Here is a 27322-nt window from a genome sequence, read left to right on the forward strand (position 1 = left end):
AAGTTTGAAGGTTTGGAACTCCACCACGTTCCGCGACTGAAAACCAAGCAGCTGATGAGTTGGCGAAACTCGGAGAACAGTCCCGAGTGACGTCTGCCTCGAGCACCTCCACCTTCCCTCAGTTAAAGAAGATCCCTTCACAGAGGAACCAGTACAACCAAAGAGCTCGACGGACCCGACTGAAGTCGAAGTACCTGCCGTGGTTGATTTGATCATGGAGATTCTTGCTGTCATCCCTGAGTGGACTGTGCCATTCATTGCATACATCCTGAGGCAAGAATTACCGGAAGACGAAGTCCAAGCCAGACAGATCGTCCGCAGGTCAAAGTCGTTCACTGTCATTGACGGCCAGTTGTACAAGGAAAGCATTTCATGCGTCCTTCAACGATGCATCTCCCCTGAGGAGGGACAGTTGATCCTGGAAGAAATTCACTCGGGAACCTGTGGTCATCACGCCTCTTCAAGAGCAATCATCGCCAAAGCATTCAGAGCTGGCTTCTTCTAGCTGGAGGTGAACGAAATGGCTTAAGATATGGTCGACCGATGTGAAGGCTGTCAGTTCTACTCCAACAAGTCCCACAAGCCAACATCTGCTTTGAAGACAATCCCTCTTGTTTGGCCATTTGCAGTATGGGGATTAGATACAGTCGGTCCATTCAGGACAGGCCAAGGGGGATACACACATCTGTTGGTGGCAGTCGACAAGTTCACAAAGTGGATCATAGCCAAGCCCATCAAGAAGCTCGACGCTCTAACGGCTATCAAGTTTGTCAGGGACATCATCTCCAGATTCGGGGTACCTCACAGCATAATCACTGACAACTGGAACAAACTTTGACTCGGACAGATTCAAAGGTTTCTGTACAGGCCAAGGTATCCGAGTGGATTTTGCATCTGTGGCGCATCCCCAAACAAACAGGCAAGCAGAGCGGGCGAATGGACTTATTCTGCAAGGTTTGAAGCCTCGACTCCTACGAGAGGTGGGACATGCTGCTGGTGCATGGGTCACCGAGCTACCTTCGGTGCTCTGGGGTCTCTGCACAACCCCAAATAGATCTACAGGGCGATCCCCGTTCTTCCTCGTTTACGGAGCAGAGGCAGTCCTTCCCAGTGATTTGCTTCACAACGCTCCACGAGTTGAACTCTTCTCCGAAGCTGAAGCAGAACAAGCAAGGCAAGACGGAGTGGATCTTCTAGAGGAGGAGCGCGAGATGGAACTGACTCGCGCAACAATTTATCAACAAGATCTACGGCGCTTTCACACGGGACACGTCAGGAGTCGTACATTCCAAGCTGGCGACCTGGTACTCCGAGTGGATCAGCAGAGACCTCATAAGTTGGCTCCCGCCTGGGAAGGACCCTTCATCATCTCCAAGGTGCTGAACAATGGTGCATACCGACTCTACAACATCGACAGGGAAACAGACGAGCCGCGAGCATGGAACGGAGATCTCCTGAAGCATTTCTACACGTGACCGTTGACTGAAGCAATGTAAAGAACAAGTATTGGTGAAATAATACAAAGCAGATCGAGTTTTTTTTTGCAGATTCAAAATTCTTCCGCGGTCGCAAACTCCGGTCTCAAAAAAAAAACTTAGTTGCGATCCAGAATCGCCTAAGTATTAACTTTCTCCGAGTGTGCACTTAACGTCGCACTCGGGGACTTAGCTGCGATCCAGAATCGCCTAAGTACTAACTTTCTCCGAGTGTGCACTTAACGTCACACTCGGGGACTTAGCTGCGATCCAGAATCGCCTAAGTACTAACTTTCTCCGAGTGTGCACTTAACGTCGCACTCGGGGACTTAGCTGCGATCCAGAATCGCCTAAGTACTAACTTTCTCCGAGTGTGCACTTAACGTCGCACTCGGGGACTTAGCTGCGATCAAGAATCGCCTAAGTACAAACTTTTTCCGAGTGTGCACTAAACGTCGCACTCGAGGACTTAGCTGCGATCCAGAATCGCCTAAGTACTAACTTTTTCCGAGTGTGCACTAAACGTCACACTCGGGGACTTAGTTGTGATCAAGAATCGCCTAAGTACAAACTTTCTCCGAGTGTGCACTAAACGTCGCACTCGGGGACCTGACTGCGATCATGAATCGCCTAACTACACACTTTCTCCGAGTGTGCACTTAACGTTGCACTCGAGGACTTGTCTGCGATCAAGAATCGCTTAAATAGAAAGCTTCCTTCGAATGTATCTCACCGATCCACTCGGAGGCTTAGCAGACCCTCATTGAGGCTCATGTGGATGTCAAGACTACTGATAATTACATGAGTGGCAGACCCTCATTGAGGCTCATGTGGATGTCAAGACCACTGACAATTACATGAGTAGCAGAACCTCATTGAGGCTCATGTGGATGTCAAGACTATTGACAACTACATGAGTAACAACTCGCTCCGAGTACGGCTTGACAGTCACACTCGAAGACTTAGCCGCGATCACGAATCGCCTAAGTACTCAGATGCCTTCGACTGTATCCTACAGATACACTCGGGGACTCAACAGAACCTCATTGAGGCTCATGTAGATGTCAAGACCACTGACAATTACATGAGTAACAGAACCTCATTGAGGCTCATGTAGATGTCAACACTACTGACAATTACATGAGTAACAACTCGCTCCGAGTGCGGCTTGACAGTCGCACTCGACGACTTAGCCGCGATCATGAATCGCCTAAGTACTCTATTTCCTTCGAGTGTATCCTATAGATCCACTCGGAGACTCAGCAGACCCTCAGTGAGACTCATGCAGATGTCAAGACAACTGACAATTACATGCTCCGCATGTTTGCCATTGGCTTCACCAAGAAACGCCAAACAAAAAACACGAGCCAGAATCGTATCAACAACTCTTTGGCAACAGAAGAGCAAAAGATTCGATTCAAATTCAAAGTTCACCTAAAGATAGTTGGCTCAGTGTGGATCAAGCTTACCCACACCGAACCAAGAATGTGACGGCCAACAGCAGTGGCCAAAGTTTCTTACAACCAACACTCGGCATACCGACGCAAAAGTTTTCTCAAACGACGTCAGGACTGGCGCTGGGACTGGCAGGTTCTACGAATGTGTCGAGGTCGATCCCGTCGGCGATGCGAGTGGCGCTCTCAAGGAAGGTCTCCATGAAGTCTTCGAATCGAAGCTTTTTCGTGTCGGCGACCTGCAACGCCTTCAGCTTCTCTTCGCGAGCCTCATTGCAGTGCACTCGGACCAAAGACAGAGCGACGTCCGCACCACAACGAGCCGCATACTTCTTCCATGCCTGCACTCGGTTCGGGACCTCCTCCAGACGAGTCATCAAGCCTTCCATCTCGTGCCGAGACTCGTCTTCAGGCCAAAGTTCCTTGTCGATTCGGCCGACGACTTCTCTCAGTCGACCGATGAAAGGCCCAACTTTGCCTAGGCGAATGTGCGCTCGGAGCAGATCTTGATTGGCATCCTCGCCGAGTGGAATGTTCTCAAGAATCGACCGCTCAACGTCAGCTGCTTCAGCCTCAGCGTCCATGCAAAAATCTGCAAAAACAGGACGAGCAAACAATAAGCGCCGAATGAATTGCACATACCACAAGCACTCGGAAAAACAGAACTTACCACCCAGAAGCGCTATCATCTTCCGGGCCCAGTCACTGACATATGTTTCATGTGCTATACACCGCGTGTTCAGCACTTTCATTTGTCCCATCAGCTCGGTCCTTTGCGCCTTCATTCTCTCCACTTCAGCAGTCAATGCCTTGTTTGCCTCACGGGCTTGCTCCAAGGATTTTTCTCGTTCCGCCAGCACATCCTTCATACCAGCCATTGCAACCATCGCTGCATCAAGTTCACCAGCGAACTGCACCTTTTCCGCCCTCAGAGCCTCGAACGTCGCTCCCATCTCGCAAGTTTTCTGCAAGTCAGCGCCAAGGGAAGAGCAGACAAATTCAACAAGGACAACAATATACATTCTAAGTTCTTCAGACCCCTGCCGACGCAAGCAGTCGATAGCGGTCTCGGGGACTACACCCAGTGGGTTCACTAAGAGTGACCCCATTGGCATGAAGCTCAAACAGGTCCGCCCTATTTGAGATACATGACAACAAACAAGCCTATGAGGTTACTACTACCTGACCTGAGTAACATTACTCTCGGGGACTCATCCAGTAGGTGCACTCGGAGTGCCCCCACTGCTAGCATTCGAGCAGATTAATTTTTGATCTGAACAAGTTAAAAAACATATGCATAAAGACAACTGCCGGTGCAAGCACTCGACAGAAGTCTCGGGGACTACACCCACTGGGTTCACTAAGAGCGAACCCATTGTAAAACAATCATAAAATATCCGACTGCATTGATCAAACACCCACTGGGTTACAGGAGGAAAGTAAATACTGTTGGGGAACGTCGCATGGGAAACAAAAATTTTCCTACGCGCACGAAGACCTATCATGGTGATGTCCATCTACGAGAGGGGATGAGTGATCTACGTACCCTTGTAGATCGTACAGCAGAACCGTTAGAGAACGCGGTTGATGTAGTGGAACGTCCTCACGTCCCTCGATCCGCCCCGCGAACAATCCCGCGATCAGTCCCACGATCTAGTACCGAACGGACGGCACCTCCGCGTTCAGCACACGTACAGCTCGCCGATGATCTCGGCCTTCTTGATCCAGCAAGAGAGACGGAGAGGTAGAAGAGTTCTCCGGCAGCGTGACGGCGCTCCGGAGGTTGGTGATGACCTTGTCTCAGCAGGGCTCCGCCCGAGCTCCGCAGAAACGCGATCTAGAGGAAAAACCGTGGAGGTATGTGGTCGGGCAGCCGTGAGAAAATTGTCTCAAATCAGCCCTAATTGCTCCATATATATAGGAGGAGGGAGGGGGGCCTTGCCTTGGGGTCCAAGGACCCCCAAGGAGTCGGCCGAGCCAAAGGGGGGAGGACTCCCCCCCCAAACCGAGTTGGACTTGGTTTGGTGGGAGGAGTCCCCTTCCCTTCCCACCTCCTTCCTTTTTTTTTCTTTCCTCTTGATTTTTCTTCTCTTGGCGCATTGGGCACTTGTGGGCTGTCCCACCAGCCCACTAAGGGCTGGTGTGGCTCCCCAAATGCCTATGGGCTTCCCCGGGGTGGGTTACCCCCCCCCCCCCCCGGTGAACTCCCGGAACCCATTCGTCATTCCCGGTACATTCCCGGTAACTCCGAAAACCTTCCGGTAATCAAATGAGGTCATCCTATATATCAATCTTCGTTTCCGGACCATTCCGGAAACCCTCGTGACGTCCGTGATCTCATCCGGGACTCCGAACAACATTCGGTAACCAACCATATAACTCAAATACGCATAAAACAACGTCGAACCTTAAGTGTGCAGACCCTGCGGGTTCGAGAACTATGTAGACATGACCCGAGAGACTCCTCGGTCAATATCCAATAGCGGGACCTGGATGCCCATATTGGATCCTACATATTCTACGAAGATCTTATCGTTTGAACCTCAGTGCCAAAGATTCGTATAATCCCGTATGTCATTCCCTTTGTCCTTCGGTATGTTACTTGCCCGAGATTCGATCGTCAGTATCCGCATACCTATTTCAATCTCGTTTACCGGCAAGTCTCTTTACTCGTACCATAATACAAGATCCCGCAACTTACACTAAGTTACATTGCTTGCAAGGCTTGTGTGTGATGTTGTATTACCGAGTGGGCCCCGAGATACCTCTCCGTCACACGGAGTGACAAATCCCAGTCTTGATCCATACTAACTCAACTAACACCTTCGGAGATACCTGTAGAGCATCTTTATAGTCACCCAGTTACGTTGCGACGTTTGATACACACAAAGCATTCCTCCGGTGTCAGTGAGTTATATGATCTCATGGTCATAGGAACAAATACTTGACATGCAGAAAACAGTAGCAACAAAATGACACGATTAACATGCTACGTCTATTAGTTTGGGTCTAGTCCATCACGTGATTCTCCCAGTGACGTGATCCAGTTATCAAGCAACAACACCTTGTTCATAATCAGAAGACACTGACTATCATTGATCAACTGGCTAGCCAACTAGAGGCATGCTAGGGATGGTGTTTTGTCTATGTATCCACACATGTAAATGAGTCTTCATTCAATACAATTATAGCATGGATAATAAACTATTATCTTGATACAGGAATTATAATAATAACTATATTTATTATTGCCTCTAGGGCATAATTCCAACAGTCTCCCACTTGCACTAGAGTCAATAATCTAGCCCTCACATCACTATGTGAATTACATTGTAATAAATCTAACACCCATACAGTTCTGGTGTTGATCATGCTTTGGCCGTGGAAGAGGTTTAGTCAGCGGGTCTGCTACATTCAGATCCGTGTGCACTTTGCATATATTCACGTCCTCTCCCTCGACGTAGTCGCGGATGAGGTTGAAGCGTCGTTTGATGTGTCTGGTCTTCTTGTGAAACCGTGGTTCCTTTGCTAAGGCAATGGCACCAGTGTTGTCACAGAACAAGGTTATTGGATTCAGTGCGCTTGGCATCACTCCAAGATCCGTCATGAACTGTTTCATCCAGACACCCTCCTTAGCTGCCTCCGAGACAGCCATGTACTCTGCTTCACATGTAGAATCTGCTACGACGCTTTGCTTGGAACTGCACCAGCTTACTGCACCCCTATTAAGAATAAATACGTATCCGGTCTGTGACTTAGAGTCGTCCGGATCTGTGTCAAAGCTTGCATCGACGTAAACTTTTACGGCGAGCTCTTCGTCACCTCCATATACGAGAAACATCTCCTTAGTCCTTTTCAGGTACTTCAGGATATTCTTGACCGCTGTCCAGTGATCCACTCGTGGATTACTCTGGAACCTACCTGCCATACTTATGGCCAGGCTAACATCCGGTCTAGTGCACAGCATCGCATACATGATAGAACCTATGGCTGAAGCATAGGGGACGGAGCGCATATGCTCTCTATCTTCATCAGTTGCTGGGCACTGAGTCTTACTCAGTCTCGTACCTTGTAGAACTGGCAAGAACCCTTTCTTGGACTGTTCCATTTTGAACCTCTTCAAAACTTTATCAAGGTATGTGCTTTGTGAAAGTCCTATCAGGCGTTTTGATCTATCCCTATAGATCTTAATGCCTAGAATGTAAGCAGCTTCTCCTAGGTCCTTCATAGAGAAACTTTTATTCAAGTAACCTTTTACGCTTTCTAAAACTCCACGTTGTTTCCAATCAGCAATATGTCATCTACATATAATATTAGAAACGCCACAGAGCTCCCACTCACTTTCTTGTAAATACAAGATTCTCCAACCACTTGTATAAACCCAAATGCTTTGATCACCTCATCAAAGCGTTTGTTCCAACTCCGAGATGCTTGCACCAGTCCATAAATGGATCGCTGGAGCTTGCACACCTTGTCAGCATTTTTAGGATCGACAAAACCTTCGGGCTGCATCATATACAACTCTTCCTTAAGGAAACCGTTAAGGAACGCCGTTTTGACATCCATCTGCCAGATTTCATAATCGAAAAATGCAGCTATTTCTAACATGATTCTGACGGACTTAAGCATCGCTACGGGTGAGAATGTCTCATCGTAGTCAATTCCTTGAACTTGTGAAAAACCCTTTGCCACAAGTCAATCTTTATAAACGGTCACATTACCGTCAGCGTCCGTCTTCCTCTTAAAGATCCATTTTTTCTGAATAGCCTTGCGGCCCTCAGGTAGTACCTCCAAAGTCCACACTTTGTTCTCATACATGGATCCTATCTCGGACTTCATGGCTTCTAGCCATTTGTTGGAATCTGGGCCCAACATTGCTTCTTCATAATTCGCAGGTTCATTGTTGTCTAACAACATGATTGACAAGACGGGATTACCGTACCACTCTGGAGCAGCACGTGGTCTCGTCGACCTGCGTGGTTCGACAGAAACTTGAACTGGAGTTTCATGATCATCATCATTAACTTCCTCCTCAACCGGCGTCGCAATGACAGGGGTTTCCCCTTGCCCTGCGCCACCATCCAGAGGGATGAGAGGTTCGGCAACCTTGTCAAGTTCTATCATCCTCCCACTCAATTCTCTCGAGAGAAACTCCTTCTCGACAAAAGCTCCATTTTTAGCAACAAACACTTTGCCCTCGGATTTGAGATAGAAGGTGTACCCAACTGTCTCTTTTGGGTAACCTATGAAGACGCACTTTTCCGCTTTGGGCTCCAGCTTTTCAGGCTGAAGCTTTTTGACATAAGCATCACATCCCCAAACTTTAAGAAATGACAACTTTGGCCTCTTGCCATAGCACAGTTCGTATGGTGTCGTCTCAACGGATTTTGATGGTGCCCTATTTAAAGTGAATGCCGCTGTTTCTAATGCATAGCCCCAAAAAGATAACGGCAAATCAGTAAGAGACATCATAGATCGCACCATCTCTAATAGAGTACGATTACGACGTTCGGACACACCATTACGCTGTGGTGTTCCAGGCGGTGTTAACTGTGAAACAATTCCACATTGTCTTAAGTGAGTACCAAACTCGAAACTCACATACTCACCCCCACGATCAGACCGTAGGAACATGATCTCCTTGTTACGATGATTTTCCACTTCACTCTGAAATTGCTTGAACATTTCAAATGTCTCAGACTTGTGCTTCATCAAGTAGACATAACCATACCTACTTAAATCGTCAGTGAAGGTGAGAAAATAACGATATCCGCCGCGTGCCTCCACGCTCATCGGACCACACACATCGGTATGTATGATTTCCAACAAGTCACTTGCAGGCTCCATTGTTCCTGAGAACAGAGTCTTAGTCATCTTGCCCATGAGGCATGGTTCGCACGTGTCAAGTGAATCAAAGTCAAGTGACTCCAAAAGTCCATCAGCATGGAGTTTCTTCATGCGCTTTACACCAATATGACCCAAACGGCAGTGCCACAAAAATATGGCACTATCATTTTTTACTCTAACTCTTTTGGTCTCAATGTTATGTATATGCGTATCTCTATCAAGATTCAATATGAACAATCCTCTCACATTCGGTGCATGACCATAAAAGATGTTACTCATAGAAATAGAACAACCATTATTCTCAGACTTAAAAGAGTAACCGTCTCGCAATAAACAAGATCCAGATATAATGTTCATGCTCAACGCAGGCACTAAGTAACAATGATTTAAGTTCATCACTAATCCCGATGGTAGCTGAAGTGACACTGTGCCGACGGCGATTGCATCAACCTTGGAACCATTTCCTACGCGCATCGTCACTTCGTCTTTCGCCAGCCTTCGTCTATTCCGCAGTTCCTGCTTCGAGTTGCAAATGTGAGCAACAGAACCGGTATCAAATACCCAGGCACTACTACGAGAGCCGGTTAAGTACACATCAATAACATGTATATCAAATATACCTGATTTTTCTTTGCCCGCCTTCTTATCTGCCAGATACTTGGGGCAATTGCGCTTCCAGTGACCCATACCCTTGCAATAGAAGCACTCTGTTTCAGGCTTAGGTCCAGCCTTGGGTTTCTTCGGCGGATTGGCAACAGGCTTGCCGCTCTTCTTCGAATTGCCCTTCTTGCCTTTGCCGTTTCTCTTGAAACTAGTGGTCTTGCTCACCATCAACACTTGATGTTCTTTACGGAGTTCAGACTCTGCGACTTTCAGCATCGCAAACAACTCGCCGGGAGACTTGTTCATCCCTTGCATGTTGTAGTTCAACACAAAGCCTTTATAGCTTGGCGGCAGTGATTGAAGGATTCTATCAGTGATAGCCTCTTGCGGGAGTTCAATCCCTAGCTCAGCTAGACGGTTTGAGTACCCAGACATTTTGAGCACATGTTCACTGACAGACGAGTTTTCCTCCATCTTGCAAGCATAGAATTTATCGGAGGTCTCATACCTCTCGATCCGGGCGTTCTTCTGAAAGATAAACTTCAACTCCTGGAACATCTCAAATGCTCCATGACGCTCAAAGCGACGTTGAAGTCCCGGTTCTAAGCCATACAAGACTGCACATTGAACTATTGAGTAGTCCTCCTTACGTGCTAACCAAGCGTTCTTAACATCCTGATCAGCCGTAGCGGGTGGTTCATCTCCTAGCACAGCATTAAGGACATAATCCTTCTTCCCAGCTTGTAAGATTAGCTTAAGATTACGAGCCCAGTCTACAAAGTTGCTTCCATCATCTTTCAACTTAGCTTTCTCTAGGAACGTATTAAAATTCAGGATGACAGTCGCATGAGCCATGATCTACAACACAAATATATTTAAAGTGGACTTAGACTATGTTCAAGATAATTAGAGTTTAACTTAATCAAATTATTCGCTAAACTCCCACTCAAAAAGTACATCTCTCTAGTCATTTGAGAGGTTCATGATCCACTTACACTAGCTCAAGTTCGATCATCACGTGAGTTGAGTATAGTTTCAGTGGTAAGCATCCCTATGCTAATCATATCATCTATATGATTCATGATCGAGCTTTCGGTCTCATGTGTTCCGAGGCCATGTCTGCACATGCTAGGCTCGTCAAGCTTAACCCGAGTGTTCCGCGTGCGCAACTGTTTTGCACCCGTTGTATGTGAACGTTGAGTCTATCACACCCGATCATCACGTGGTGTCTCGAAACGACGAACTATAGCAACGGTGCACAGTCGGGGAGAACACAATTTCGTCTTGAAATTTTAGTGAGAGATCACCTCATAATGCTACCGTCGTTCTAAGCAAAATAAGGTGCATAAAAGGATTAACATCACATGCAATTCATAAGTGACATGATATGGCCATCATCACGTGCTTCTTGATCTCCATCACCAAAGCACCGGCACGATCTTCTTGTCACCGGCGCCACACCATGATCATCCATCAACGTGTTGCCATCGGGGTTGTCGTGCTACTTATGCTATCACTACTAAAGCTACATCCTAGCAAAATAGCAAACGCATCTGCAAGCACAAACGTTAGTATAAAGACAACCCTATGGCTCCTGCCGGTTGCCGTACCATCGACGTGCAAGTCGATATTTCTATTACAACATGATCATCTCATACATCCAATATATCACATCACATCGTTGGCCATATCACATCACAATCATACCCTGCAAAAACAAGTTAGACGTCCTCTAATTTTGTTGTTGCATGTTTTACGTGGTGACCAAGGGTATCTAGTAGGATCGCATCTTACTTACGCAAACACCACAACGGAGATATATGAGTTGCTATTTAACCTCATCCAAGGACCTCCTCGGTCAAATCCGATTCAACTAAAGTTGGAGAAACCGACACTTGCCAGTCATCTTTGAGCAAAGGGGGTTACTCGTAACGATGAAACCAGTCTCTCGTAAGCGTACGAGTAATGTCGGTCCAAGCCGCTTCAATCCAACAATACCGCGGAATCAAGAAAAGACTAAGGAGGGCAGCAAAACGCACATCACCGCCCACAAAAACTTTTGTGTTCTACTCGAGAAGACATCTACGCATGAACCTAGCTCTGATACCACTGTTGGGGAACGTCGCATGGGAAACAAAAATTTTCCTACGCGCACGAAGACCTATCATGGTGATGTCCATCTACGAGAGGGGATGAGTGATCTACGTACCCTTGTAGATCGTACAACAGAAGCGTTAGAGAACGCGGTTGATGTAGTGAAACGTCCTCACGTCCCTCGATCCGCCCCGCGAACAATCCCGCGATCAGTCCCACGATCTAGTACCGAACGGACGGCACCTCCGCGTTCAGCACACGTACAGCTCAACGATGATCTCGGCCTTCTTGATCCAGCAAGAGAGACGGAGAGGTAGAAGAGTTCTCCGGCAGCGTGACGGCGCTCCGGAGGTTGGTGATGACCTTGTCTCAGCAGGGCTCCGCCCGAGCTCCGCAGAAACGCGATCTAGAGGAAAAACCGTGGAGGTATGTGGTCGGGCAGTCGTGAGAAAATTGTCTCAAATCAGCCCTAATTGCTCCATATATATAGGAGGAGGGAGGGGGGCCTTGCCTTGGGGTCCAAGGACCCCCAAGGAGTCGGCCGAGCCAAAGGGGGGAGGACTCCCCCCCAAACCGAGTTGGACTTGGTTTGGTGGGAGGAGTCCCCTTCCCTTCCCACCTCCTTCCTTTTTTTTTCTTTCCTCTTGATTTTTCTTCTCTTGGCGCATTGGGCACTTGTGGGCTGTCCCACCAGCCCACTAAGGGCTGGTGTGGCTCCCCAAATGCCTATGGGCTTCCCCGGGGTGGGTTGCCCCCCCCGGTGAACTCCCGGAACCCATTCGTCATTCCCGGTACATTCCCTGTAACTCTGAAAACCTTCCGGTAATCAAATGAGGTCATCCTATATATCAATCTTCGTTTCCGGACCATTCCGGAAACCCTCGTGACGTCCGTGATCTCATCCGGGACTCCGAACAACATTCGGTAACCAACCATATAACTCAAATACGCATAAAACAACGTCGAACCTTAAGTGTGCAGACCCTGCGGGTTCGAGAACTATGTAGACATGACCCGAGAGACTCCTCGGTCAATATCCAATAGCGGGACCTGGATGCCCATATTGGATCCTACATATTCTACGAAGATCTTATCGTTTGAACCTCAGTGCCAAGGATTCGTATAATCCCGTATGTCATTCCCTTTGTCCTTCGGTATGTTACTTGCCCGAGATTCGATCGTCAGTATCCGCATACCTATTTCAATCTCGTTTACCGGCAAGTCTCTTTACTCGTACCGTAATACAAGATCCCGCAACTTATAGTAAGTTACATTGCTTGCAAGGCTTGTGTGTGATGTTGTATTACCGAGTGGGCCCCGAGATACCTCTCCGTCACACGGAGTGACAAATCCCAGTCTTGATCCATACTAAGTCAACTAACACCTTCGGAGATACCTGTAGAGCATCTTTATAGTCACCCAGTTACGTTGCGACGTTTGATACACACAAAGCATTCCTCCGGTGTCAGTGAGTTATATGATCTCATGGTCATAGGAACAAATACTTGACATGCAGAAAACAGTAGCAACAAAATGACATGATCAACATGCTACGTCTATTAGTTTGGGTCTAGTCCATCACGTGATTCTCCCAGTGACGTGATCCAGTTATCAAGCAACAACACCTTGTTCATAATCAGAAGATACTGACTATCATTGATCAACTGGCTAGCCAACTAGAGGCATGCTAGGGACGGTGTTTTGTCTATGTATCCACACATGTAAATGAGTCTTCATTCAATACAATTATAGCATGGATAATAAACTATTATCTTGATACAGGAATTATAATAATAACTATATTTATTATTGCCTCTAGGGCATAATTCCAACAAATACTTACTAGCCCACTTACTCGGATATCGTCCCGTAGTTCCAAGCTTCGCTTGTACACGGACGCGATGGAGTCGTACGCTTTCTTGGCCTCTCCTGCCATCAGCTCCGCCTGCACCATGGCTCCCTTGGCTGCTCCCACCTGATCTTCCAGGAGGCGCTGGACGTTGTACTCGACAGTCGACGGGCCTGGCATCGTCGGAGGCTCCTTGGGCATCCCAAGGCCTGCTCCAGTCGGTTCAGCAGCAACCAGCGCCATTTCAGTCGACGGCACGTCCGCGGCGAGAGCAGTAACCGGTGGAACAGCCTCAAGGACAGGCACCGCAGCTTGCTCAGACCTCCCCTGGTCACCCTCATCCACATAAATCGCCCCTGAGGGAAACCCGACCGAACGGCGTGAGATCGTAGGAAAAAAGACAAGACCGAAGACAGAATTAGTGATGCAATAATGTAAACTCTCGGAATCGCTACGACGCACCTGGCTGGGATGTGACAACATTGTCCATGTCCATGGGATCGTCCCCCTGCCGTGCCGGAGAGGTGGCAGAGGTAGCAACTCTGTCGAGTGAAATTCATTCGACCAATAAGCAGGAGTTCAATCGAATACCGGAAGAAGTTAGAAGAACAATGCACTTACGTTGAGGTGACGGGAACGATGACCCTCATCCGCGGCAAAGCCTTCCGAGGTTTAGACCCACTCGGTTTGGCCATCTTAGAGGGCTGACCCGCAGGCTCAGCAGCAGCGTCCCTGGTTCTCTTGATGCTCCGAGCACCCGGAACCACGGGAATAGTTGGCGGGGCGCTCGGAACCGCAGGAGCGGTTGGCGGGGCACTCGAGGATGCTGGAGGGGCCGAGGGAGCCGCGGGTTCGTGTCGGCGTTTGGTTCGAAGCTCTGGCAGCGGGGGTGGCGAGTTCTGCTCTTCGTCTTCCTCCTCCTCTTCCCCAGACTCCTCCTCCGTCTCCCCACTGTCGGAGATGTACTCGACGCTCTCCACGCTGCCCTCCTGGCTGCCCTCCTCCTCCTCCTCGGTCGGATTCCCGTTCGAGACAGGAGAGAACCAGTTGGTCCACTTCTGCATAAGATACAGTCGACGACATCAGACGTCAGACAGTGATTCAAGAAAGCGATAAATCTAAGACAGTTATGTGCACTCGACAAGTTGTACTCACCTCGTTCGGAGGAGGGTTGTCCGCGCGGAAAGCCTTCACTCGTCGGGATCCTCTGGGGTTTTCGCACGCGCCTGTGATGTTGAGCACCCACGACGCCACCGTCTCCCCGGTCACGCACTCGACGTTGGTCCGAGTGGAGTCTTCGGGCCCCGTGTAGTGCCACATGGCATGGTCTCGGGCCTGCAGTGGCTGGATGCGCCGGCCGAGGAAAACCTCCAGCAAATCTATGCCGGTGACTCCCTTTCTGACGACATCTACGAGTGCGTCGACCAGAGGATGGATATGGATGTTCTCCGCCTTCGTGAGCGCGAGCTGCTTAGGCGGAGCTGGTCGATCTAAGCTAAAAGGAGGCAACCCTGTCGTGGCATTCGGGCAAGCAACGTCCTGGCAGTAGAACCATGTCGACTGCGAGTTCCTAACCGATTCACTCAGCTGAAGAGCGGGATAACTACTTTTGCTCTTCTTTTGTAAGCCTAAGCCTCCGCAGAGCTGGAGAAGGTGATTTTTATCATCCGGCTGATTAAGTCGTTTGATGGTTTGGGATCTAGCAGAGAAGATATGTTTGAAAAGCCCTCAATGGGGAGGACAGCCGATGAAGCACTCGCACAAGACTATGAAAGCAGAGAGATGAGCTATGGCATTTGGGGGAAAGTGGTGGAGCTGCGCCCCGAAGTGGTTCATTATGCCTTTGAAGAAGGGATGTGGGGGCAGAGAGAAACCTCGGTGCACGTGGCTGAGCAGCAGGACGCGCTCCCCCTCCCGGGGCGCCGGCTCGGTCTCGTCCTCCGCCGGCAACCTCCACGACTTGTGCGCGATCATCCCGTGCTCCACCAACTCCAGCAGGTTCTCCTCCGTCACCGTGGAAGGGAGGAAGTCCCCGTTGATCCACCCCGCCGGTAGCGTTCACTGCCTCCGCTGAGCAGGAGCCGCCGCCTTCCCCTTCTTCTTCCGCGCCTCCAGCTTGCTAGTCTGCCCCTTTGTCATGGCGGAAGCTGCGGATTCGCGAGGGAGAAGGAGAGGGAAGGAGCTTGGGGAGCACAGAGGATGGCGAGGGAAGCGGAGAAAAGGCAAGTTATCCGGCGAGTGTAACGAAAAAACCCTCACCACCGAGGTTTAAATAAGGTTCCGACTGGGTCACTGGCAAGTGGCCCCGAAATCTTATCCCCCAACCGGTCGCGTCGATATCAGTGGAGAAGCTGAAGGCGCGGGGATCGAGGCGTCAGGTACTACTCGAGCGCGATGTCGTCACCCCCGCTGAGCGCGCGGTAACCAAAATTTGAGGATCCCGGAAAATCCGCCGCTGTCAGTTGACTGGTCACATCAAAAGATACCGCGGGAGCACTCGGTTCCCAACAGTTCGTTTCACAAATACTTCCACTCGGATCGTTGGTCAAAGAAGATAAAATGGATCGAGGCAAGCAACGCCAAAATCGCATCCGTACCAGTCGCATCCATACTTCAAGCATCGCTTCGTCGTTCCAACCCCAATCCATTCGAGGACTAATGATGGGGTTATAGTCCTAGGGTAGGGTCATAGGCCTGCCCTATAAGTCCTACCCAAGGACTACCCTTCATAAGGGATGAGACCCTTAGTCAGTTCCGACTGAATTAAGGACATCCCATCATCCAGTCGGTAACGAATCCTCCACCATCCAGTCGGAGATGAGCATTCGGAGTGTATCAAACTAACCGACTGGATTCCACTCTGTGCATTGTAACCCCCCTGGAGGGAAACGGTCGTACGTTTCCACGCACCTTTATTAGCATTTAAGACATACGTTACCTGTAACGCGGGCATTTATTCGCCACTACTCCACCCATGTACACCGAACCGTAGTGGAGGGCAGCGCACTCTATATAAGCCGCCCTCCGCCACTGGTGCAGGGGTTAGCAATTCACTGTAATCCATATTCCACTCGACAACAAGCTCCCAGAGCACTGAGACGTAGGGCTATTACCTCCACGGTAGAGGGGCCTGAACTCATACAAACCTCGCCGTAGCTAAGGCTCTGCCCATCCTTTCGTACCCTACACATCTACTGTCAGACTTATACCCACGACAGTCTTCGTCCAAGAGGAAGGTCTGGAGGGATCTTACTTGGTGTCCGTTGTCATACACTTCAAGTACGAGAAGTGGTGCTAGGGGAGTTCTCGGTCAAATTTCGAATTAGAACCAAGGGAGATGGGTTCCAATGGGCTCTTGTTGCGGTTTATGGGGCGGCCCAAACAGAGCAAAAGACAGCCTTTCTTGCTGATTTTGTTTGAATTTGTGATGACACTTTACCACTGGTGGTAGGTGGTGATTTTAATATCATCAGGAGAGCTGATGAGAAGAACAATAATAACTTCGATGGCAGATGGCCTTTTATGTTCAACACAATTATAGAGAGCCTAAACCTACGGGAAATTGATCTCTCAGGTAGGAAATATACTTGGGCCAATTCTCTACATAATCAAACTTTTGAAAAATTGGACAGGGTACTTACTAGTGTTGACTGGGAACAGAAATTCCCGCTAGTCACGGTTTGTGCACTTCAGAGGGCTATATCTGACCATACCCCGCTCCTACTAGATTCTGGTCAGGCCACTCACAAAGGGGAAAAAGATGCTTTCTCTTTTGAACCAAGTTGGTTCACACGTGAGGGGTTTGTGGACATGATTGCTAGGGAATGGAACAAGGTGGGAAGTCTAGTGTTGATATCTGGCAAAATAAAATACGCCATCTTAGACAATTCTTGAGAGGTTGGGCTAAGAATGTCTCTGGGGTTTATAAAGATGAGCAAGACAAACTGCTCCAATTTATAGATACTCTGGATCGTCAGGCAGAGACTCGCATGCTGGATGAACTCGAGAGGTCGTTAAAGAATGAGGCTGAACAAAGAGTTCGAATCCTTCTTCGAGAAGAGGAAATGAAATGGGCTGTCAGAGCCAAAGTTAGGGCAATTGTCCAAGGGGATGACAACACAAATTTTTTCCACTTGATTGCGAATGGCAAGCATCGGAAAAGAGGATCATACAACTAGAGCAAGATGAGGGTACAACAGTAGGTCATGAGAATCTAAAATTGTACATCACAAATTATTATAAACGGTTGTTTGGTGCTCCGGCTCATAGTTTTGTGTCTATGGACGAGCGTCAGATCGCGGATATTCCTCAGATCGGACAAGCCGATAATGAGAGTTTATCCGCTCCATTCCTAAAGAAAGAGGTGTGTTACAGGCGATTCAGGGTATGAAAAACGGTAAAGCGCCGGGGCCAGATGGGTTCCCAGCTGAGTTCTATAAGAAATGTTGGCATATTATTAAGAAAGATCTTATGCCTATGTTTCACGATTTGTTCTCCGGGCACCTACAACTCTTTCATCTTAATTTTGGTGCGATAACGTTGCTACCAAAGAAAGAGGGTGCTTCGCGAATTGAACAATTTTGTCCCATATGTCTGCTCAATGTTAGCTTTAAAATTTTCACAAAGGTGGAAACGGATAGGCTAACTAAGATGGCACATTCCGTGGTGCAATCTTCGCAGACGGCCTTCATGCCTGGTCGGAATATACTTGAAGGGGTGGTCGTTCTACATGAAACCCTTTACGAATTGCACTCCAAGAAGCTTAACGGAGTCTTATTTAAGGTAGACTTCGAAAAGGCTTACGATAAAGTGAAATTGTCTTTCTTGCAACAAACTCTACGTATGAAGGGGTTTGGCGAGATTTGGCGAAAACATATCGATTGTTTTATAAAAAAGGGCAGTGTCGGTATTAAAGTAAATTATGATGTAGGTCATTTCTTTCAGACACTTAAGAGACTTAGGCAAGGAGACCCTATGTCACCTATTCTATTTAACATCGTAGCAGATATGTTGGCGCTAATGATCAGGAGGGATAATGACAAAGGGTTAGTAGGGAGACTAGTGCCACATGTAGTAGATGGGGGTGTCTCCATCCTACAATATGCGGATGACACGATCCTTTTCATGAAACACGATCTCAAAAAAGCCAGAAACATGAAGCTAATATTATGCTTATTCGAACAGCTATCTGGGCTGAAGATTAACTTCTATAAAAGTGAACTCTTCTGTTTTGGGGACGCAAAAGCAGAACAACTCACTTATAATCAACTCTTTGGTTGTGAGGATGGTATGTTACCGTTTACGTACTTAGGGATCCCTATTCACCACCGAAAGTTAACTATTAAGGACTGGAAGTGTATCAAGGATCGGTTTGAGAAAAAATTGAGCTGCTGGAAGGGCAAGCTACTATCCTATGGAGGACGATTGGTTTTAGTCAACTCAGTGTTGACAAGCGTGCCAATGTTTCTTCTATCCTTTTTTGAAGTACTAGTCGGGGTGCGAAAAATGTTGGATTTTTACCGATCCCGATTTTTCTGACAGAGTGATGAGATCAAGACCAAATATAGGCTGGCTAGATGGGATATTATTTGTAGGCCAAAGGACCAGGGAGGTTTGGGAATTGAAAATTTAGAGGTTAAGAACAGGTGTCTGCTCAGCAAGTGGCTATTCAGACTCTCTATGGAATCAGAAGGTATGTGGATACAAATTCTGAAGAACAAATATTTACAGCAAAAAACCTTAGCTCAGGTCACCGTGAGACCTAAAGATTCACCTTTTTGGAAGGGTCTAATGAGGACAAAAACGGCTTTTTTAAACAGGACTAAATTCACCATAGGCAATGGTGAATCTACTAGATTCTGGGAGGATAATTGGCTAGGTGACGAGCCCCTAGCTCTTCAGTATCCGCAGCTGTATAATATTGCCCAGCACAGACAGACGTCCGTTGCGGCAGTGTTACGCGAGACTCCTCTCAACGTTCAGTTTCGCAGATCCTTAGTTGGCAATAGATGGGTTAGATGGCTACATTTAGTCAGAAGGCTAATGGATGTTAGTCTTTTCGTTGCGGCAGTATTACTTGGAGACTGACCTCCAATGGTACATTCTCGGTGAAATCAATGTATGACCATATTATTGATAATTCACTTATTCCAAAATCAATGCATATTTGGAACGTCAATGTTCCCCTTAAGTTAAAAATCTTTTTGTGGCTTGTCCACAAAGGAGTTGTTTTAACTAAGGATAACTTGGCCAAGCGAAATTGGAAAGGAAATCGAAGATGTAGCTTTTGTCAGACGTATGAAACAATTAAGCACCTCTTTCTGGACTGCCCTATGGCTAAAATCTTATGGCGCTCAATCCATATTACTTTTAACATTCCCCCGCCTACTAGCATTAACATGTTATTTGGGACGTGGCTGAACGGGGTTAATGTTTCTTTCGCCAAACTAATTCGAGTTGGAACCTCTGCACTTTTGTGGGCTATATGGAACTGCAGAAATGACCTAGTTTTTAACAAACAACAATGTATTAATTTTTTGCAGGTCACCTTCAGGGCTACCGCCTTGATCCGCATGTGGTCCTTACTCACTCCTGTGGAAACCAGGGAGCCTTTGGTTACTGGGTGTGCCCGATGGGAGATGGTGGCTCAGGCTATCTTCAGCCGATATGGATGGCGACATGCTGATAGAATAGGGAGTTAGTCAACTACACCTATTTATATCATCGGTTTTGGCGTTGGTCGCCTTGTAATGTCTTTTCGCAGTTTTTCGATCTACTTTGTACTTATGTTGGATTATTTCAGTACTTAATAAATGGCTGCATGCATCAGTTGATGCAGAGGCCGGGGCGATGCCTCCTTCTCGAAAAAAAAATCAAACCACGTGCGCCTCTCGAACGGGGAAAAATCTAATCTTTGGGCCCTCCTTAGTTTGAACATGCATGCGATTATTACTTTTCCCAGATATCATGGGAAAACAAATAAGCACGTCTAACAACTCCCTCAATCCCATGGACGGGACGACCAAATCTCATCAATCAACCTCCTTAATTCGAGCATGTCTTACTTCACCTGTCGCCACCAGAGGTCATGCTCCTTAATTCAAGCATGTGATTTGGACAGACTTTTGCATACTAAATTTGATCCTGTTCCATCGCACATGCGGCTGCCGGAGGACCCTCCTAGCAGCACTCGACCACACGCGCCCATATCATATCTTCCAAACTTGTTTGTTCCCTAGTTACTCGATGAACTAAGTATTCATCTGTCTCATAATAAATGACTCAACTTTGTATTAACTTTTAGTACAAAGTTGTGTCGTTTATTTTTGGAACGGAGGGAGGGAGTAGTACTGTTAATTGAGTCACACACACAAACCACAGCTATTATTTAGCCCCGCAGACCACAGCTTGATCCCCGTTCCTCGCTCACACACACAATGAAGCCCACGTCGGCGCTGCTATTGATACTAGGGGTAGCTGCTCATGTGGTGCTGCCGTTGGCGCGATGCCACCGGCTGAACCCGGAGATCCACGACGCCGGCGGGCTGAGCCGACAGGGCTTCCCAAAGGGGTTTGTGTTCGGGACGGCCGCGTCCGCGTACCAGGTGGAGGGGATGGCGGAGCAAGGAGGGCGAGGGCCAAGCATCTGGGACGCCTTCATAAAGATACCAGGTAAAAACATTACCATCGATTTGGTTCATTTTGTTTTGTGTCCTCCACTGAACGAGTTGTAGTGGTGCTACTGCTACATGCATAGTTTGATAGTTGTACATGTCTGCATCTTGGATCTAAATAAACGGGTGGTGTTGTTGGGAGGACAGGGACGATCGCCGGCAACGGCACCGCCGATGTGGCGGTCGATGAGTACCATAGGTACAAGGTGTGTACACTCAATGATTAGTCATCCTGATTGCTGCGTTTCGGCTGGTGTTTCTTTAGTGTGCCCTGATGCATGCTTCACAAAGGTCTATTATGATGTGTAGGAGGATGTGGACATAATGAAGAGCATGGGCTTCGACGCATATCGGTTTTCCATCTCTTGGTCGAGGATTTTCCCAGGTATATATATATGTGGCATGATCTCGCCTCCAGTTGCAGCAGTTTCAAATTTCAAATTCCAGTAGTGAGTTGTGTATAAAATTCACTTATAGATGGGACTGGGAAGGTGAACTGGGAAGGAGTGGATTACTACAACAGGCTCATAGATTACATGCTTCAGCAAGGTAACTGGAATTGCTACACCTAGCTAGCTAGACATGCAAGAAGCTCTTAAGTAGCACCACCAGGGTCCAGATTTCTAGTTTATTTAACCCTTATAATTAATGGTGGATTAGGCATCATTCCATATGCAAACCTCTATCACTATGACCTCCCGCTGGCACTCCATCAGAGGTACCTTGGCTGGTTAAGCCCAAAGATAGTGTAAGCATTTCAAATAGCTAATGATTATTTCCACATTTCAAAGTTGAATGTAAGCATGTGTCATTGATACGCCCTACTTTTCCCCTTTTTACAAAAGGGGCGCGTTTGCAGACTATGCCGATTTCTGTTTCAAGGTGTTCGGAGACAGGGTGAAGAATTGGTTTACCTTCAATGAGCCGAGGTGCGTCGCTGCTCTCGGGTATGACAATGGCCTCCATGCACCGGGGAGGTGTTCTCACTGCTCTGCAGGAGGCGACTCCAGGACAGAGCCGTACCTTGTCGCGCACAATCTCATCCTGTCACATGCTGCGGCGGTGCGGCGATACCGCGAGAAGTATCAGGTATACAAACCGACTGAAGGTTACCTTCGATTATTCATTTCTCACTTGAAGAATCACATATTCAATGGTAGTGTGCCCAAGAAGGAATATGTGAAGTGTGTTCCATTCTATTCTATTTTACAGCCTCACCAAAAGGGGAGGATTGGAATTCTCTTGGATTTTGTATGGTACGAGCCATTGAGCAACAACAATGCTGATCAAGCTGCAGCACAGAGGGCAAGGGATTTCCACCTTGGATGGTAAACCCTGAACCAATTTACCCCATGATAAAATTTTACTTCACAAGTTCAGATTGCGGCACATGTCTACCAACCAACTGTTACCAACTTTATTGATGAAAAAGGGTTTTCCCCGCTTTGTATTACAAAGCAGCACCAACTTTGTTTGGAGGGAAGCAGACTGAAACAGTACAAATGTGCTTGTAGGTTCCTTGACCCCATCATACATGGTCGCTACCCATTCACGATGCTCGAGATTGTCAAGGAGAGGTTGCCACGCTTCAGTGCCGACGAGTCCACAATGATAAAAGGATCCATTGACTATGTTGGTATCAACCAATACACTTCTTTCTACATGAAGGACACTGGGACTTGGAACCTGACGCCTGTCAGTTACCAAGATGATTGGCATGTTGAATTTATCTGTAAGATCTGTCTCCTTCAGGCCAACTCCTTCTGCTATGCCAAATACCTCACATTCTTAGACCGTCGTGATGTGTATCTGTCTTTGCAGATGAACGTAATGGCGTGCCTATTGGAGCCCATGTAAGTGCAGTTCTAGATTACTCTCTATACCTTGCACGTAGGTTTTTTTAGAAAAAGAAGGATATACCTCCGGCCTTTGCATCTGGACGATGCATGCAGCCATTTTATTAATTATTCATAGAAACCATACAAAGTAATACATCAGTAAGCCTAAAGCCATCGTCTAGGCAACACCTCTTGCTACTCCTATCCCTTGATGAAGGTATGCCAAATATTCGGGCCAAATTCCAAACAGACATCGCACCAAATCCTAACATCTATAGCCGGATGCTCCGGCCCGGCCACACACCAGGACTGGGTCCCATACCAGTCCAGCACACTCTAACAGGCTGCGGCCACCATCTTCCTCTGGTCCATCTCCCAGAGCCAGAACAGTCGCATCGACCTTGTGAGGTCTGCTGTCGACGTCACCACGACGCCAGAAAATGCCACCATCCTGCATATGTATTCGTCCACACACACCCGTTGCCGATCCTCCATAGCACCATGGCACCGAGATCCACCGTAGGGCTTGCAGTATATCAAACACCACTCCTCCTCTTGTCCCATCCAACCAGCATGTACTCCAAAATGGTGCCTTCGACATCGAAGATGCCATCATCGTCTGATCCGGTAGATCCAGATCTAGGGTTTTCATCGAAGCATCACGAGTGGGGTGCCACGACCTGCAACAACGATGCCTCGAGATGGTAACGACGTCCTAGACACCGCCATCGTCCGCCATGACCAAAGTCAGCGCGGTTTTCATCAGAAGTCGTGTCCCCCCGATCTCCCAGATGGGTGGAACCGAGGGGGCCTCGCCGTGTAGACGAGGGTCGGCGTCGGCACACTGGCAAGGGGCCTCCAGCCGCCCCTCACCGATCCTCCTCGTGCCACTGGCCGACCAAGGTCAAACCATGAAAGATCTGGGCAGGACACCAGATCCGCATCCCTCGATGCCAGGCAATGCAAGCAGCCGCCACCCCTCGCTAGATGGAGCGCCGCCACCGCCACCATCCAACCAACACGTAGATGGATAAGTGTAGATTTTCTGTAGAACGTTGTAACTGTAATAAATTGGTTGAGTCTATGCAGGCAAACTCCTATTGGCTTTACATTGTACCATGGGGAATCAACAAGGCTGTGACCTATGTTAAAGAAAGATATGGAAATCCAACAATGATCCTTGCTGAAAACGGTACTTCAACATCTCGAATGACAATTGTTTCTTCCGGTTATTTTTCTTACTCCTACTACTTATCATTGTCATAATGACATGAATGATCAATTTTTTGATCTGACAGGGATGGACCAACCTGGAAACGTCAGCATCACTGACGGTGTGCAGGACACAGTCAGAGTCCGATACTACAGAGACTACATAACTGAGCTCAAGAAGGCGATAGATGATGGCGCTCGGGTGATCGGGTATTTTGCTTGGTCTCTGCTTGACAACTTCGAGTGGAGGCTCGGTTACACTGCCCGTTTCGGTATAGTCTATGTGGACTACAAGACTCTGAAGAGGTACCCTAAGGACTCAGCATTATGGTTCAAGAACATGCTCACTGAGAAGAAGAGGAGCTAAGACTGCAAACAAGATCCCCGGGTGGATCAAATGCTTCAGCTTTCAGAATATGCATAGTGTAGCATTTGTTTATCATTGCACCTCAAATTTAGCTTCAAGATACTGGATATGACAAACATTGAGACAGTAACTTTGCCCCTTCTTATAATACAAACCAGAAACAATGAGATATGTTTGAAGTCAAAACACTACAGATAGACCAGTTTAAGTGCACTGAAGCACATGACATAATTGACTATCATAATATCAAATGGCACCATTTGAACAACATACACATGACCTCACAGAGGAAAGCCAGTTGAGAAATTCACTGGATGCAAATTAGTGCCTCAAAACTGAGCTCCTTATATTTGATTACACGTCCTTCAGATGTTAGCTAAGCTTCTAGCGAACCAAATTCTGGATTTCTTTGTTTGTTATGGCCATACCTAGTGATAATTAGAAGGGCACTGTAATTTCTTTTCAATGCTAAATTGAAATACCATTTCCAGTAAATTTTATATCATGGTAACAAATTATCTTATTTATCAAAAACTACATATTTTCTTAATCAACTTTTTGACTGACATTAGGCCTCTCACAAATTGTCGAGCTACCAAGCCAGTTTCTACAGTAGGCTAAATCAGCCACGACTACTCAAGAAAAATGGTTATGCATAGTGGGAGCAAACGGGTAATTGGGTACCCTCTAACTCTATTTAGTTCAATTAAATGAAGTCTTAGAGTTAGAGGGTACCATAAAGGTCACCAATTTGCATCCCTAGTTAGGCAGGCTAACCAATACACCATGCATAAATAGAATTTGTTTGCAGCGCCCGGCAGAGCCAGATCCCTGAAAATAGTTATATCTGAACATGGGCCCACTAATGCAGCAATGTACGGCCTGTGAGCACCCCACCTTCTAATACCGGACTGAAGATGCGAAGCTTTGGATGCTATGGCTGGTGGACACGCTTTCCTCGCCGTCCCTTGCGAGAGTCCTTGTGACGATGTGGACCATTTGGTGGGCACGTCGGAAAGCAGCATTCGACGAACTATTTCAGAGCCCGTTAAGCACACGTATGTTCATTAACAAGTTCCTGGCTGAGCTGGAGATGATTCCCCCACCACTGAATCATGCAAAGGAGCGTCGGATGCTTCCAAGGGATATGCATGATCTTACCCGTGTGCAGCAGCTACCAAAGTGGTGTCCGCTGGTGGAGCATGCAACAAAGATCAACGCTGATGGAGGCTTCTCCAAGATTGGCGACCGAGGGGCGTCAGCTGCGGTGTGTAGGAACAAGGAGGCGGGATATCTTGGTGCCTCGGCGGTCATCTACGAAGGGCTCCAGGATCCGACAATTCTTCAGGCAGAGGCGTGCCTCGAGGCACTTGCGCTCACAAAAGACCTCAACACACAATCTGTGTGCATTGCATCTGATTGCTTGGAAGTTGTCTCTAACATCGATAAGGAGGTCCCCTGTTGTTTTGTTGCCATTCTTCTTGATATCAAGAATCTGGGTAGTTATTTTTCAGGATATAAAATTTATTCATCAGAGTAGGAAGTCTAATGGTGAGGCCCATCACTAGTAGAAAAAGGGCCTTTTTCCACACTTGTGCTTCAAATAGCACCATGATCTTCATGATGGAGAGTCTCCTATATTGTCACTTCCATTTACTAGTGGTAAATTATAACTTGGCTTGTATATTCCAATGATGGGCTTCCTCAAAAATTGCCCTAGGTCTTCGTGAGCAAGCAAGTTGGGTGCACACCCACTAGTTTTCTTTGTGAGCTTTCATACACTTATGAGCTCAAGTGCATCCATTACATGGCAATCCCTACTCATTCACATTGATATCTATTGATGAGCATCTCCATAACTCATTGATATGCCTAGTCAATGTGACCATCTTCTTCATTTTTGCCTCACAACCTCTACCATATTCCACTCCACCTATAGTGCTATAACCATGGCTCACGCTCATGTATTGCGTGAGAGTTAAACAAGTTTGAGAAAGTAAATGTGTGAAAACAATTACTTGGCCAATACCGAGGTTGTGAATGATTTAAATTCGTTGTGCAAGGATGATAGAGCATAGCCAGACTATATGATTTTGTAGGGATAACTTTCTTTTGGCCTTGTTATTTCGAAAGTTCATGATTACTTTGCTAGCATGCTTGAAGTATTATTGTTTTCATGTCAACATTGAACTATGGTTTGGAATCTTATAGATCTGAACATTCATGCCACAATGAAGGAGTTACAAACAACAAAATATGCTAGGTAGCATTCCACCTCAAAAATTTGGTCTTTATCACTTCCCTACTCGAGGACGAGCAGGAGTTAAGCTTGAGGATGCTTGATACGTCTCCAACGTATCTATAATTTTTGAGTGTTCCATGCTGTTTTAGTATCAACTTTGGATGTTCCCTATGCATTTATATGATGTTTTATATCTTTTTGGGACTAATTTATTAACTCAGTGTCCAGTGCCAGTTCCCGTTTTTTCCTTGTTTTTGACCTCTTGCAGATAGGAATATCAAATGGAGTACAAACGGAATAAAACTTTCGCCATGATTTTTTTCCGAAAATATGACGAACACGAGACTTGAGAACCAAGGCAATGGGGCACGTGGGAGGCCACGAGCCACGAGGGCGCCCCCCTGGCCGCGCCGTAGGGGCTCGTGGGCCCCACGTGGCTCCGGTGCCCTACTTCCTCCGCCTATAAATTCTGATAAATCGTGCCACGGAAGAAAAGAGAGCCGCGTTTACTTTTCCGCCGCTGCAAGCCTCTGCTTCCGCGAGATCCCATCTGGAGACCGTTCCGGTACTCTGCTGGAGAGGGATCCGGAGATGGAGGGCTTCTACATCAACACCATTTCCCTTTCGATGATGCGTGAGTAGTTCACCACAGACCTTCGGGTCCATAG

At 47.4% G+C, this 27322-nt stretch overlaps 1 protein-coding gene across 1 annotated transcript; it reads left to right on the forward strand.

Annotated features, from left to right (window-relative positions):
- Nucleotides 1-20625: 20625 nt before the first annotated feature.
- Nucleotides 20626-24598, forward strand: LOC123439097 (beta-glucosidase 26-like). The gene is made up of 11 exons (XM_045115844.1): nt 20626-20993; nt 21143-21201; nt 21305-21380; nt 21473-21544; nt 21656-21743; nt 21841-22084; nt 22208-22323; nt 22510-22727; nt 22817-22848; nt 23923-24025; nt 24132-24598. The coding sequence occupies exons 1-11, from the start codon at nt 20759-20761 to the stop codon at nt 24410-24412; spliced, it is 1524 nt and encodes a 507-aa protein (XP_044971779.1). The 5' UTR covers nt 20626-20758; the 3' UTR covers nt 24413-24598.
- Nucleotides 24599-27322: the final 2724 nt, after the last annotated feature.

This window comes from Hordeum vulgare, chromosome 3H (assembly GCF_904849725.1).
Source record: "Hordeum vulgare subsp. vulgare chromosome 3H, MorexV3_pseudomolecules_assembly, whole genome shotgun sequence".
NCBI lineage: Eukaryota > Viridiplantae > Streptophyta > Magnoliopsida > Poales > Poaceae > Hordeum > Hordeum vulgare.